The sequence below is a fragment of the Podarcis muralis genome, chromosome 1 (genome assembly GCF_964188315.1).
Source record: "Podarcis muralis chromosome 1, rPodMur119.hap1.1, whole genome shotgun sequence".
NCBI lineage: Eukaryota > Metazoa > Chordata > Lepidosauria > Squamata > Lacertidae > Podarcis > Podarcis muralis.
The window spans coordinates 126,590,491-126,606,577 of record NC_135655.1 but is presented as its reverse complement, the minus strand read 5'-3'; the positions used below and the strand labels follow the sequence as shown (position 1 = coordinate 126,606,577).

The window sequence follows — 16,087 nt, the reverse complement described above, 5'->3', positions numbered from 1 at the left end:
CAATTTGTGTTCTTCTTAAACAGGAGGAATGCCTCAGAAGCTATAGAACAGTTGAAATTAGAAAATTTCCCACCATGGTTTTCTTATTAGAGGTGAACCAAGATGCCAAAGGGACGCGGGTGGCGCTGTGGGTTAAACCACAGAGCCTAGGACTTGCTGATCAGAAGGTCAGAGGTTCAAATCCCCGTGACGGGGTGAGCTCACGTTGCTCGGTCCCTGCTCCTGCCAACCTAGCAGTTCAAAAGCACGTCAAAGTGCAAGTAGATAAATAGGTACCGCTCCGGTGGGAAGGTAAACGGCGTTTCCGTGCGCTGCTCTGGTTCGCCAGAAGTGGCTTAGTCATGCTGGCCACATGACCCGGAAGCTGTACGCCGGCTCCCTAGGCCAATAAAGCGAGATGAGCGCTGCAACCCCATAGTCGGTCATGACTGGACCTAAAGGTCAGGGGTCCCTTTACCATTACCTTTAAGATGCCAAAACAGCCTAGATATTGGGCTCTCTCAATGACAGCACAGGGCAAAGCCCCAGGTGCTGGCATAAAAGAACACTACCCTCTCCTACTAATTTCGGGTTGTATGCGACTCTGGATATGTTCACATTACTGCTTATTTCACATTTAGTACATTCCCACTTCTTCCATATTTATGCGAATCAACGAAGGCTGATCGCCGAAGAATTGATGCTTTTGAATTCTGGTGCTGGAGGAGACTTTTGAGAGTCCTGTGGACTGCAAGGAGATCAAACCTATCCATTCTGAAGGAAATCAGCCCTGAGTGCTTACTGGAAGGACAGATCATGAAGCTGAGGCTCCAATACTTTGGCCACCTCGTGAGAAGAGAAGACTCCCTGGAAAAGACCCTGATGCTGGGAAAGATTGAGGGAACAAGAAGAAGGGGACGACAGAGGACGAGATGGTTGGACAGTGTTCTCGAAGCTATGAACATGAGTTTGACCAAACTGCGGGAGGCAGTGGAAGAGAGGAGTGCCTGGCGTGCTCTGGTCCATGGGGTCACGAAGAGGCGGACACGACTAAACAACAACAAATGCACCATTGAATCTAATGCGCACCTCAATTTTCAAAACTTTGAAACCCAGAAAGCTTTTGCTGGCGAATGTAAATGTGCCATCAAATCTAATGCGCACCCTAATTTTTGCGATGTAATTTGGCCAATAAAGGTGCGCATTACATTCAAGTAAATGTGGTAATTTTTGAAGCCTCACTCACACGATGTCAGCAACAATCCGTATTAGTCCTGTAGTTTCTTGACAAATGAGGGGTTTTTTTTTTCTCAGACACATTTCAATCCCATGAGAGTAAGAGCATAATGTGAGCATACTTTGACAGTCCTCGTGCAAGCACAGATGACAGAAACCGTAAAGGACATGTACATCGGGTGAAGACATCACTGCCCCTTCTCTGATGTGAACAACTCAAGCCACTAATGCAGGTATGGCCAAACTTGGCCCTCCAGCTGTTTTGGGACTACAATTCCCATCATCCCTGACCACTGGTCATGCTAGCTTGGGATGATGGGAGTTGTAGTCCCAAAACAGCTGGAGGGCCGAGTTTGGCCATGCCGGCACTAATGTGAACGTACCCAAGTCATACTCAAGGAAGAGCCACTAAAAGCAATGAAATTGTTAATCATCATGACTTAAAAGTCTGTGGATTGCACTGCCTCTGTTCTGAGTATGACTTAGCTCAGTGATTCCCAAATTTGGGTCTTCAGCTGTTTTTGGACTACAACTCCCATCATCCCTGACCACTGGTCTTGCTAGCAAGGGATGATGGGAGTTGTGGTCCAAAACAGCTGGAAACCCAAGTTTGGGAAATACTGACTTAGCTGGACAAAATCTAGTCTTTTTCATTTATCCCAATGCACAATTTCATTCAGGATGAGTTAGGATGGGGGTGGGCAGACTTCAGACTTGTTGTGGGATCTCTATACCTTGCTTTTTCACTAGCACCCCAAGAGCTACAAATGGAGACAGGTGCAAAATAGTGATTAGGTGTCATATACCTAGATATAAGAAACTGAGTGCCTCTTAGTACGTGCTCATATTATATGCCAGAAATATATGTTCAGAACTTCAACTGAACAGATAACCCTTCACAAAAAAATCCACTGTAAGTCCTTTCTCCCTCCCCGCAAACTTTTTAAATCACAGCAACTAAATTTAGAAAAGAAAACCTTTTTCAATTGTGACTATTGTTAAATCCCCCAGAGATCTACCTGTCAATCTTGATCATTTATTTATTTTTGCTCAAACCTATTAGGAAATGCAGAGCTGAGTGGGGGAAAGAACAAAAAATTAGGAGCACCATGAGAAATGATTTCTGCAGCCCTTGTTCTTTCTAGAGGCTGGCATTAAATTGTTTATCTACCCCTTAGCAGGGGAAAATAATATGTTTCCACTGGGACTTAGAGGCAGACTAAAGCAACAGTCTTAATGGAAAATTAAACAAGCTGCTTTTGGATGTTATATCAGTGGGAGCATCTAAAGGCCTGAAGGCAATAATTAAAATCTTAATCTAATGCATCAACTCAGAGACACCAAGAAAACTCTGGACATTTTGCCCAGTACAAGATCAACGAAAACAATTATGGCGGGAGAACACTCTCAAAATAGGTATTGGTACCACACCAACAAAAAGAGTAACTTTTTGCCCTTGAGTAACTTGCAATTTCGGTGGTTCAAATCCCTGTGATGGGGTGGGCTCCCGTTGTTCGGTCCCAGTTCCTACCAACCTAGCAGTTTGAAAGCATGTCAAAGTGCAAGTAGATAAATAGGTACCACTGTGGCGGGAAGGTAAATGGCATTTCCATGTGCTGCTCTGGTTTCACCAGAAGCGGCATAGTCATGCTGGCTCCATGACCCAGAAAAACTGTCTGCAGACAAACGCCGGCTCCTTCGGCCAGTAAAGCGAGATGAGCACTGCAACCCCAGATTCGTTCGTGACTGGACTGAACTGTCAGGGGTCCTTCACCTTTACCTTTTAACTTGCTACTTCTTTGGTTTATTAGAATTCCCAAGCAGCTCCAGTCACTTCTAGAGAGAATATACCAAGGATATCCAACAGGTCAATTGGGATCGACTGATCGCTCCCCAGGAGGTTAAGGTAGATCACGGTAGATCGCTGACTCCTCCATCCGGCCCTGCCCCCTTGCCCCATTGTCTAGATCAGTGTTTCCCAACCGGTGTTCCGCGGCACACTAGTGTGCCGCGAGACGTTGCCTGGTGTGCCGCGAGATGTTGCCTGGAGGGAGGCGGGCGAATCGGGCGGCGAGAGGCGGGGCGGCGGCGGCGAGGAGAGGCCGCCCAGCGCGGGGCTCTCGCCGTCTGCCTGCCTGGCTGCCTGCGTGGCGCTGACGTCACGGGGCTGTAACGTGCCCCACATAGGCACACGCGGGGCGGCGAGCTCCCTCCCTCCCACATCCCATCGCCGCTCGCTTCGGCCGGCCTACTGGGCTGTCGCAGGCGGAAGGCCTGCGCATGCGCAAGGTTTTCGCGCCTTCGGGATTCCCTTCATGCCTTCCTCCTCCCGGGTCCTTGAGAGCGCGGGAAGCGGCAGCGCGAGACCGGCGTTGAGCCTGGTAGGTATTGCGCTTGCCAAGGCAGTCATTTGGGAAATGAAAACTTGCAAAGCAAGCAACCAGTTCAATCTGAAGTACGTGTATGCTTAATATCCTGTATCTGAAACCTGTTCTGCCCCCTCCCCCACACTTGGTGCTATTTTCATCTACACATGCAGCAGAGTAAGTTGACCCAGAATAGTACCAATTCAGATGGCAGATGGGAGAATGACAGTGCTGAATGCTTTCCCATGTAGAACAGTCCCTGCAAATAAAAACCTAGCATATTTGGAAGAGGGATGCTAGCCTAACCATTACCTTCTATGCTGTTACTATTTATTTATTTATTTTACATAAGTAAAAAGGGACCTTTCCCCATCTGGCATGGTGGTGTGCCTCGAGATTTTTTTCATGAAACAAGTGTGCCTTTGCCCAAAAAAGGTTGGGAAACACTGGTCTAGATTGCTAGAGTGGAAGCTGGAGTTTCCTCTGCATAACAGACTGTCATTATCGATCTGTTTGTGAGCGTTTTTTATTTTATTTTAATCCCTAAATAAACGGATATTCCCTATGACCTGAACCTTCCCCCCCCCCCCAAATCGGGTTGTTCCTCCCTAAAACGTGACGTCAGGTCAACAACCTTGACCTGAAACAGATTTTAATTGTGTGAGCAGATCGCAGTCTCTTGGAAGTTGGACGTCCATGGAATATACTATTGTCATTTATGCTAAGTAAAGGTAAAGGGACCCCTGTCCATTAGGTCCAGTCGTGGCCGACTCTGGGGTTGCGGCACTCATCTCGATTTATTGGCTGAGGGAGCCGGCGTACAGCTTCCGGGTCATGTGGCCAGCATGACTAAGCCACTTCTGGCAAACCAGAGCAGCGCATGGAAATGCCGTTTACCTTCCCGCCAGAGCAGTACCTATTTATCTACTTGCACTTTGACCTGCTTTTGAACTGCTAGGTGGGCAGGAGCAGGGACCGAGCAACAGGAGCTCACCCTGTCGCGGGGATTCGAACCGCCGACCTTCTGATTGGCAAGTCCTAGGCTCTGTGGTTTAACCCACAGTGCCACCCGCGTCCCATTTATGCTAGGAGCCCTCCTTAATTGTATGTATGTGCCAGGAATTGCCAGATATAATTTGCTGCCTGAGACACAGCAGGAAATTGTTTCCTTTCCTAAAGTCAAGGTGCATAGTACTGCTGATGAGGATTATTTAGGCAACTGAGACAGAAAATCCCACATGCCTCTCTCTCTCCCCCCACCCCCCAAATCAGATGCCCGAGGCAGCCTGGCCCTGCTAGATGAGATAGTTTGGCAGCAAGGAACTGGTACACTGCATGTATGTCGACGCACTTTTATTAGTTCCTATATTGTAGGGCTCGGCCCTGGTACAGAAAGTGGATTCAGGCACTGAGCCCTGCTGCCAGAGATGGTGTCCACTTTGAATATCTTACCTTCTCTAATGGTTGTACAAGGGACTCCTTCCTCAGTCTTCAGGCTGATGACTTTCAATGCTACTAGCTGTCCATATATCCTAAAGGGACAGAGCACAACTAATGAAACCCCGTACATAACAACTGAATCCACAATTTAAGGCACACACAAAACTGCTTCAACCTAGTTCTGCCACTGGTTTAGTTCGGTCAACATATTTAGTACCATTGAAGAAGCAAGTTGTGCATTACATACTAATGAGTGTAACATTTTAAAAAAATTCTTTTTATTTAATTTTACATAAACAGAACGGTGTATTTGGTATACCTGTAAACAAAAAACAACGAATAAAATTTAAAATACAGTGGTGCCTCGCAAGACGAAATTAATTCATTCCGCGAGTTTTGTCGTCTTGCGATTTTTTTCGTCTTGCGAAGCACGGTGTCGGGAAAGTTTTGGAAAAGCTTCAAAAATCACCAAAGTCTTTAAAAACCTCAAAAAAGGCTACCACACATAATTTGTGTGCGTTCTATGAGTTGCTCCTCGAAGTCAAGTCGCAACTGTATTAACGGTGTTAAGAAAAAGGAAACAAACTTGCAAGACGTTTCCGTCTTGCGAAGCAAGCCCATAGGGAAAATCGTCTTGCGAAGCAGCTCAAAAAACAAAAAACCCTTTCGTCTAGCGAGTTTTTTGTCTTGCGAGGCATTCGTCTTGCGAGGTACCACTGTAATAGAAAGAGAAAAGAAAAAGAACAATCAGTGACTACTGTGTCAGGGAAATATGATGCTGTTGTGTTGCCATAAATTAAAAGTTGTTTTACTCTTTTGTAGAGTTTTGCAGGAGGTCCACATTTCTCTTTTTTTTACTCTTTTGTAGAGTTTTGCAGGAGGTCCACATTTCTCATACCAGTTTCCTATTATTATTGCAAAAGAAGTCATGGAAACTCAACAACATTGTAGTGCAAATTTCTTCTAACACACATTTTTCTGCAAAGCAATTTTGTTTAATATTATTCATTTTTGCAAGCTACTTCTACTGATAGATGCACTGAAAGTGCAAATGTTGTTGGTTTGTTTGTTTTTTTGCATTTTGGTTCGTGTATTATTTCAGAAAGTGTGATTTAGGTTGGTTGTCCTTTAAATGCAAATTGAATCAAACTTCTCCCGCAACCCAATGTTCTGTGAGTTTTGAGAATACAGGATAAAAAACTTTCCCCTGTTCTCCACATTGTGGTCATATAGTATTACAGTGGTACCTCGGGTTACATATGCTTCAGGTTACAGACTTCGCTAACCCAGAAATAGTGCTTCAAGTTAAGAACTTTGCTTCAGGATGAGAACAGAAATTGTGCTTTGGCGGCGCGGTGGCAGCAGGAGGCCCCATTAGCTAAAGTGGTGCTTCAGGTTAAGAACAGTTTCAGGTTAAGAACGGACCTCTGGAACGAGTTAAATACTTAACCTGTATATGGCATGTAGTTTTACAGACACATGAAAACAGTACCTGCATGGAGCACCTACTACTTTTAATGGTTTCCCAATATATTTATATGTGCTTTAATAACATATATCCACAGTTTTCCAGCAGGGAAGCAGTGGAGTTAAACAGTGATTCTGTTAGGTAATGTTAGAGCCTGAACTTAATGGTCGTATTTGTAGAGAGTTAGAATTCTCCATATGGTCATGTGCATTACTTCCCTTAATTCAAAATATATGTCATCAGCCCTGCTCCAATTGTGCTCTGTGTGTGTGTGTGTGTGTGTGTGTGTGTGTGTGTGTGTGTGTACTTTTGCTCCAAAGCTCTGCCCTGATGGCCCAGCTGGTACACCTTTGTCTATGTGCCACCTTCAACTCACAAACAAATCTTCCCTCCCAGTGTCTGGAGGTGAAACATGTCCTCTGATCCAAGTCAGGCAAACTTTGCTGTATGCATCATATTCAGATAATTGTGTAAGAAAACTTTTTAAAAAAAATATTACAAAAATAATATAAACATTCAGAAAACATTTTGCAAATGTTTAAAAGGGTAAAAGGACCCCTGACCATTAGGTCCAGTCGTGGCCGACTCTGGGGTTGCGGCGCTCATCTCGCTTTATTGGCCGAGGGAGCCGGCGTACAGCTTCCGGGTCATGTGGCCAGCAGGACTAAGCCGCTTCTGGCGAACCAGAGCAGCGCACGGAAACGCCGTTTACCTTCCCGCCGGAGCGGTCCCTATTTATCTACTTGCACTTTGAGGTGCTTTCGACCTGCTTAGGTGAGCAGGAGCAGGGACTGAGCAACGGGAGCTCACCCCGTCACGGGGATTCGAACCACCGACCTTCCGATCAGCAAGTCCTAGGCTCTGTGGTTTAACCCACAGCACCACCCACGTCAAATGATTACAAATGCCTAAAATTAGACCCAAAACTACTTATCTTCAGTATGACTATTTCAAGCTACCTTTTTTTAAAGCCTAGAACAGACGCACAAAGATCAGACTTTTCATTTCCTCTGCAAACATTTTCTTTGCATTCTGGAATGTTTCTTGTAATGCTTCATCTACCATGTGATGCTTAAGTTGATGGTGCTCAATTAATCTGATGCATTTTAATCATTATAGGTTCGACTAATGCAAGAGTACCCAAGGTTTCCCCTGTAAATCACTCACCTGCTGATTCCTTTGTATACTGTGGAATGAGAACTCCCACTCAGCTTCTCCAGATTCAGGTAGGATGAAGCATTTCCAAACGGGAGACCTCTTCTTTGCTTAGATGAGGGTGAGAACAGAGAAAGCCTGTATTCAGTACTAGATTTAACAAAGGAGTTTCAAACCCAGCAGAAACACAGGCTATATTGTCAATGAATGGAAAACGGATGATACTTATTACTGGATTGATTTGGAATGGTATTGAAGTGAACACGCTTTTGAAGTTACCCAAAATTATTCATCGGACAAACTGGATAAGCAGCTGATCTTCAGCTGATTACATGATGTGGAACAAATCCGCAGCTGTTCGTTTCCAAAAAGAGAGGTGATGGGATTCAAGATGGCCGGGAACGAACACAGTCTGACTTGCATGTCACCAACAAGTGACAGTAAGAGCTGTTTGACAGCGGAATGCTTTCTCTTGGGAGGTTGTGGACTGTCCTTTCTTGGGGGGTTTTAAACAGAGGTTGGATGACCATCTGTCATGGATGCTTTAGCTGAGATTCCTGCATTGCAGGGGTTGGACTGGATGACCTTTGGGGTCCCTTCCAACTCTACATTTCTATGATTCATCATTGGCTCATCTATTACACTTATTGTCAAATTTATTTACAATGGGTTGGACTGCTCATTTAAACGCACAGGTAAAGGTAAGGGGACCCCTGACCATTAGGTCCAGTCGTGACCGACTCTGGGGTTACGGCGCTCATCTCGCTTTATTGGCCGAGGGAGCCGGCATACAGCTTCCGACTCATGTGGCCAGCATGACTAAGCCGCTTCTGGCGAACCAGAGCAGAGCATGGAAACGCCGTTTACCTTCCCGCCGGAGTGGTACCTATTTATCTACTTGCACTTTGACGTGTTTTCAAACTGCTAGGTTGGCAGGAGCAGGGACCAAGCAACGGGAGCTCACTCCGTTGCGGGGATTCGAACCGCCGACCTTCTGATCGGCAAATCCTAGGCTCTCTGGTTTAACCCACAGAGCCACCCGCATCCCTATTTAAACGCATACATGACAATAAATGCCTTTTATTGATCACTTTATGCAGTGCAAACTTACCCACTGGAACCTTGCAGCAAAATCCAGCTCCTGAGAAGGATCACTGAGACGGCGTTGCCGTCGTCTTCCAGCTTTTTGGACCGGAAGTGTCTGGAACCACTGTGGCTGCGTTGAATCCATTGGCTTTGGCATCTCTTTTGGCTCTCTTGCCTGGCCAGGGCAAAAAGGCAAAAGATAAGGCACCCAAATATAAATATTCCTGCCCACATCTTTCATTCCTTCACAATTTCTTACACTGGTGCTGTGTGCATACGTGGCTGTGTTGAGTAGAATGCACGTAAGTCGACCGTTATTAGTCGAGCCAATGAATTTACATCATCTTGCTTTCTCTCATGCTTTTTTTTGCAACACAGCTACATAGGATTATTGCTATTGAGAGTCCTACTCAGAGCCATTAAAAATAATTACTAACCCTAACCACTTTGAGGGGTTTTTATATATAAACAGATGGTATTAAAAAAATGTGAAATAAATAAACTTGGATCAATTAATTTTAATGGGTGTACCCTGAGACCCTACTCCAGAGATTTCCGTATACATCCCATGGAAAATATGATCCCTTTTCCTTCTCCCATATATGTAACTCCAAAGCCTGGCTGGAATACCACTTACCTTCAAAACACAATCTGCTCCATTAGGCTGAATAGTGTCTTGTGATGAGTCTTCTATCTCTTCATGGCAACATCTGCAATTAGACTTGAAAGCGTTTCCGCATAGTACCTCTCCCATGTTCTCCTGTCTTCCGACGGTTTGATCTTCTTTCTTTCTCTTGTTATCCGTTTCCCCTTCAGTTTGCCAGAGCTTGGAAAGGCATGAATGTTCATATGACTTGCATAAGGTCTCGGCCACAATTGGTCTCATGACTTCAGAAACCTTTTATCTCCCACCTACCACCCAGTATGTCGGATTCATTCTTGGTGCAGCTCTCTTGATTTAATAAACATGGCTTCTGAAAGCAAGCGTGCTCAGGTAATTTCCAGGTGATCTACTTATTATTGATCTGTTTGCAACAAAATTAAACACCAGCTATTCATTAAGCATTTGTGTTTGTTAGGTTAGACAACATGTCAAAGCAAGTGTTGTCCCACATTTTCTATTGCATTTTCGTGTTACAGTGGTACCTCGGGTTACATATGCTTCAGGTTGCATGCGCTTCAGGTTACAGACTCCGCTAACCCAGAAATAGTGCTTCAGGTTAAGAACTTTGCTTCAGGATGAGAACAGAAATCGTGCTCTGGCAGCGCAGCGGCAGCTGGAGGCCCCATTAGCTAAAGTGATGCTTCAGGTTAAGAACAGTTTCAGGTTAAGAACGGACCTCTGGAACGAATTAAGTACTTAACCCGAGGTACCACTGTACTTGCATGATCAGAAAAAGACTGTTCTTTTGAGGCTATGTTGTGCAAGCCTTCCAAATCAATTTTTACAGAGCTACCTGAATTCTCTGTCATGTGATTGAATTCCACTTGGAAAATGGCAATGGGCTGGAACAAAGTCTGTGGTCTGCCAAGGCAGGAGAAGAGACAGCTCTTCTCTTCTAGGGATAGCAGAGATATTTACATTCGATGTCGTTTGCATTTAAAGGCAAATCTACCTAATTCATACTTTCCAAAAGAATACATGAACTGAAATACAGTGGTACCTTGGGTTAAGTACTTAATTTGTTCCGGAGGTCCGTTCTTAACCTGAAACTGTTCTTAACCTGAAGCACCACTTTAGCTAATGGGGCCTCCTGCTGCTGCTGCGCCGCCAGAGCAAGATTTCTGTTCTCATCCTGAAGCAAAGTTCTTAACCCGAGGTAATATTTCTGGGTTAGCAGAGTCTGTAACCTGAAGCGTCTGTAACCTGAAGCGTCTGTAACCTGAGGTACCACTGTAAAGCCATTCTTTGAAATCTGTAGTCTTTCAAATGCTGCAGTGTATAAATGAGTACAAAAATGCACACACTAGAGTGAAGTGTGTATAAAAATGCATATATTTGTGAAAATAACACATAATGCACTTTTTAATTGGGGGAAAACCATTTTGCAACAATGTGTATATTGGATAGAATTGCATACAAAAAAATGTGTATTTTAGGAGAGACTCATACTAAAATGCTGATGAATTTTCACAAAGCTTTTTTTTTAAAAAAAGGAAACTGATGCAGAAATATGGAGAACTGAACTGTAAATTGGAAAAGGAAGAAACTGTACAGCATTAGTGGACTGGGAATGTGGGCTTTGGGGTCTGTGGTTGCACGTAGAAGTCCCCAACCTGGAACTCAGCTATACAGCTGCAAATAAAAGGTTTTAAGTGCAATATTGCACTTAAAGAGGATGGATGGCGGCTAACAGATTGAGGTTGAATCCTGACAAGACAGAAGTACTGTTTTTTGGGGGACAGGGGCTGGGCCGGTGTGGGGGATTCCCTGGTCCTGAATGGGGTAACTGTGCCCCTGAAGGACCAGGTGTGCAGCCTGGGAGTCATTTTGGACTCGCAGCTGTCCATGGAGTCGCAGGTTAATTCTGTGTCCAGGGCGGCTGCCTACCAGCTCCACCTGGTACGCAGGCTGAGACCCTACCTGCCTGCGGACTGTCTTGCCAGAGTGGTGCATGCTCTAGTTATCTCCCGCTTGGACTACTGCAATGAGCTCTACGTGGGGCTACCTTTGAAGGTGACCCGGAAACTGCAATTAATCTAGAATGCGGCAGCTAGACTGGTGACTGGGAGCGGCTGCCGAGACCATATAACACCGGTCCTGAGAGATCTGCATTGGCTCCCAGTACGTTTCCGAGCACAATTCAAAGTGTTGGTGCTGACCTTTAAAGCCCTAAACGGCCTCAGTCCTGTATTCCTGAAGGAGCGTCTCCACCCCCATCATTCAGCCCAGACACTAAGATCCAGGACCGAGGGCCTTCTGGCGGTTCCCTCATCGCGAGAAGTGAAGTTACAGGGAACCAGACAGAGGGCCTTCTTGGTAGTGGTGCCCGCCCTGTGGAACGCCCTCCCTTCAGATGTGAAGGAAATAAGCAGCTATCTTCTTTTTAAAAGACATCTGAAGGCAGCCTTGTTTAGGGAAGTTTTTTATATTTAATGTTGTATTGTTTTTAACACTTGATTGGAAGCCGCCCAGAGTGGCTGGGGAAACTCAGCCAGATGGGCGGGGTATAAAAAATAAATTATTATTATTGTTGTTGTTGTTGTTGTTGTTGTTAATACACAAGATAACACCAAATAGTGATGGTGAACCTTATGGAAAATTCAATGTATTTTTAAAAACTTTATTAAAAAAATTCAGAACGTTTTTTTTTATGTGTATGTAGATTCCACCCAGGATAGCACTTGGATTTATTGTGGTGCACTACCTGTCAGACAGAGTGAACAATCCTTTGGCCTACTGGACAGCCTGAAGCCACGTGTGCTAGGACCTAGGTTAGGTTACCCACAAGCTGCTGTCTTGCATACTGACCCAAATCCCAAGTGAGAGGGTGTTTTTGAAGATGGGTAGTTATAATTTCACCTATCACAGCCACTTAAGAGGCTGAGTTGGTGGAGCAGGTGGTGTTTTTAAAAGTCAGTCACCTGCTGCCGGCATTCCCCAAACTCGGTTTCTGAGTGAGTGCCAGCTTCACACTCCTGGCTTACCGCACCCTTTGTTTAAAGTTAATTTTAAATCTGGGCTTTTTCACGGCAGTGCCTCAACTCTGACTGCTTCAACGGTTTTCAACTCTGAACTCGGGACAGTCTTTGGTGTTCAGCACAGTGCCCAGGTGGGTTCTGCAGCCAGCTTAATTTCTCCTGCTTCAGAGGGTCGGTTAAGGTAAAGGACCCCTGGACGGTTAAGCCCAGTCAAAGGCGACTATGGGGTTGCGGCGCTCATCTCACTTTCAGGTCAAGGAAGCCGACACTTGTCCACAGAAAAGTGTCGGCTTCAGCACCATAATTCAAAAGTATCAATTCTTTGGCGATCAGCCTTCTTTATGGTCCAGCTCTCACTTCCATACATCACTACTGGGAAAACCATAGCTTTAACTATACGGACCTTTGTTGGCAAGGTGATGTCTCTGCTTTTTAAGATGCTGTCTAGGTTTGTCATTGCTTTTCTCCCAAGAAGCAGGCGTCTCTTAATTTCGTGGCTGCTGTCACCATCTGCAGTGATTATGGAGCCCAAGAAAGTAAAATCTCTCACTGCCTCCATCTCTTCCCCTTCTATTTGCCAGGAGGTGATGGGACCAGTGGCCATGATCTTTGTTTTTTTGATGTTGAGCTTCAGACCATATTTTGCGCTCTCCTCTTTCACCCTCATTAAAAGGTTCTTTAATTCTTCCTCACTTTCTGCCATCAAGGTTGTGTCATCTGCATATCTGAGGTTGTTGATATTTCTTCTGGTGATCTTAATTCCGGCTTGGGATTCATCCAGCCCAGCCTTTCGCATGATGAATTCCTGCATATAAGTTAAATAAGCAGGGAGACAATATACAGCTTTGTCATACTCCTTTCCCAATTTTGAACCAATCAGTTGTTCCATATCCAGTTCTAACTGTAGCTTCTTATCCCACATAGAGATTTCTCAGGAGACAGATGAGGTGGTCAGGCACTCCCATTTCTTTAAGAACTTGCCATAGTTTGCTGTGGTCGACACAGTCAGAGGCTTTTGCATAGTCAATGAAGCAGAAGTACAGTGGTACCTCGGGTTAAGTACTTAATTCGTTCCGGAGGTCCGTTCTTAACCTGAAACTGTTCTTAACCTGAAGCACCACTTTAGCTAATGGGGCCTGCTGCTGCTGCCACGCTACCAGAGCACGATTTCTGTTCTTATCCTGAAGCAAAGTTCTTAACCTGAAGCACTATTTCTGGACAAAAAAAATTCCTTCCAGTAGCACCTTAAAGACCAACTAAGTTAGTTCTTGGTATGAGCTTTTGTGTGCATGCAGACTTCTTCAGCTTTCGTGTGCATGCACACTTCTTCAGAAAGCTCATACCAAGAACTAACTTAGTTGGTCTTTAAGGTGCTACTGGAAGGAATTTTTTTTGTTTTGACTATGGCAGACCAACACGGCTACCCACTATTTCTGGGTTAGCAGAGTCTGTAACCTGAAGCATATGTAACCTGAAGCGTATGTAACCCAAGGTACCACTGTAGATGTCTTTCTGGGCAACAACTTATACTGTACGTAAATCCGGCACTGGATAATAGAATGGTCGAGTTGGGAGGGACCCCAAGGGTCATCTATCCCAACCCTCTGCAATGCAGGAATCTCAGCTAAAGCATTCACCTCACATGTGCGTATAAAATATCTGTGTGTGTGTGTGTGTGGTGTGGGAACGGTGCTCCGCCGCGCGTGAGGAAAAACCCAGGTTGGCCGAAGTTGACTTTCTTAGCGCCCCTCGCACTAGTTTGTCCCACTCGAGGCCCCGTTCCCAAGCGCTCTCTCCGCCCGGCCTACCGCCCCCGCCTTTGCTTTCCCAGCCTCTTTTCCTAATCTTCCCTCAGCAGAGGCCGAAAGGCTGGCCCCGCCCCCAGGGCCCCCAGGCCCCGCCCCTCCCGCCCGCCTGCTCTTTACGTGAATCAGCTGGTTTGAGCGTCCCTAGAAGCCGGCGGGGAGCTCGGCGGCTTACAGCGTAAGGCGCGCGGTTGCAGGTGAGAAGGGGGGGGGGGGCACGCCACACACGCACGCACGAGAGGGGGGGGGGAGAGAGGGAGAGGGGTGGTTAGTTAGGGAGGACGACGGCGGCGGCGACGCCGAGTTCCGAGCGGCTCGCGCGCGCCAACTCCCAACCGCCGCTTTAGCCCCCTTTCCCTCCTCCTCCTCTACCCCACCCCACCCCTCAGCGCGCGAGGGGTGAGTGAAACTTAAGTCACGTGCTTAGCGCGCGGGGGGGGGGGGGAAGAGGGATGAGAGAAAAGGGACGTCGCCCGCCTCACCTGCCTGTCGTCATTTCTCTCATTGGCATCGTTGCTGTGGGCTGCTTGTCCTTTAATAAATCAGCATTTTATTTATTTTCTTTTTTCTGTAGTGGGGGGGGGGCGGGCAAGGCACCTCCATCTATCTGTTTTCGTTTCCACAATATATATATATATATATATGCGCTTACGAGGTGAGGTGAGGGACTATATATATATATATATATATATAGTCCCTCACCTCGTAAGCACTGTGGCCTTTTCCCGTTGTGAAGGGAAAGGGATGTTGTTTCCACTCCCTTCCTTCCTCCATAAACGTGAAGAGACTTAAAACTAGCATCAAGTGTGAACCTGTTGAGTTTTGGAGTTTGGTCCTTTTCCCCTCTGCCACTCAGAATACAGCTTTTGCCTGCCTCTTAGAAGGGCTAGATAATGTTTCATTCTGTGCCTTGCGCAGGTCTTTTGTGTGTGTGGAAAAACAACTATCTGGCAAGGTATCAATGTGTGATGGCATTGGTCCCTCTGACCAGCTGTGGCTTAGGGCCTTTCCAAACAGCTTGCTTCTCCAGGGGGAGATTGTTTGCAGTTTGCTGCTGCTACTGCTTTGCTCTCCGTAGTCTCGGCTAGTGATATCTCTGTTCCTGCTTAAATAAATGGAACAAGGCCCCCCTCCTCCTTTAAATATATTTTTGCAAACGCTAGCACCAAGCAGATGACTGATGAGGCCCCCACGGGACAACTGTATTTTGAAGGAACAGGGACAAAGATTTGCAATTATTTTAAAATGGAATGGAGCATCCCTGAAGAATGCATGGAACCCTGAACAGGAGCCTACTATGCTGCAACATTTTGATGCAGATCTCACAGTATTACATTCGAAAGTTGCTTCGGTCCTGCCTCACATACAATAAGAACAATACACTGTTCCAGAGGCATTCCTGCAGCACCGTGGGTGTAATAGTCCTGTCTGCTGGGAAAGAAGCATTTTTCTGCAACTGCAGCTACTGGAGAAACTGATTCCTTCCCACTCCCCATGGAAGCATATGCTGGTCTGATGTCTTGACTGATGCCATTCTCTTCAAGGGCAGCCATATTGTTTTGGGAATGAATGCCATACAGACCTGGGAGCCATTAAAACTAAACATTAAGTATATCCAATCTTACCTTCAAGGGAATGAAAACTGGGATTGGAAGTGTTTACAAGCTTCTTAAATTGTCTGCAGTTGCCATCAAATTGCCTTAAGAATAAGAGTTCTGATTTTCAAGATTGTCTCCCATAATGGAAAATGTGACACCTTTTTTTATTTAAGGGAGGCTAGTGGCACCTTCATGTTGTATCCTATTTTCTTTTATATTGCTGAATGAGATGTTCATGGGAATAAAGACATGGTTAAATGACCAGTCAGCAGTTTTTGCTTAGTTTTTATTTCGGTCTGAAGACAGGGATGG

At 45.7% G+C, this 16,087-nt stretch overlaps 2 protein-coding genes across 4 annotated transcripts in view; one reads left to right on the top strand and one right to left on the bottom strand.

Annotated features, from left to right (window-relative positions):
• The window catches only part of CDK15 (cyclin dependent kinase 15), a 64,351-nt gene extending 53,904 nt beyond the window's left edge, over positions 1–10,447 (bottom strand). For both annotated transcript variants that reach the window (XR_013390552.1, XM_028701549.2), the window contains exons 1-4: positions 9,368–10,447; positions 8,756–8,905; positions 7,657–7,754; positions 5,034–5,113 (exon numbers count right to left, since the gene is read on the bottom strand). Coding sequence is in view for 1 of the 2 variants with exons in the window: in XM_028701549.2 (XP_028557382.2) it covers positions 5,034–5,113; positions 7,657–7,754; positions 8,756–8,905; positions 9,368–9,616 (577 nt within the window). In the remaining variant the exon portion in view is untranslated. The remainder of the gene's footprint in view (positions 1–5,033; positions 5,114–7,656; positions 7,755–8,755; positions 8,906–9,367) is intronic.
• A 3,776-nt stretch (positions 10,448–14,223) lies between these two features.
• ALS2 (alsin Rho guanine nucleotide exchange factor ALS2) overlaps positions 14,224–16,087 on the top strand; it is a 48,635-nt gene continuing 46,771 nt past the window's right edge. For both annotated transcript variants that reach the window (XM_028701526.2, XM_077918029.1), the window contains exon 1: positions 14,224–14,374. The gene's annotated coding sequence lies outside the window, so the exon portion shown is untranslated. The remainder of the gene's footprint in view (positions 14,375–16,087) is intronic.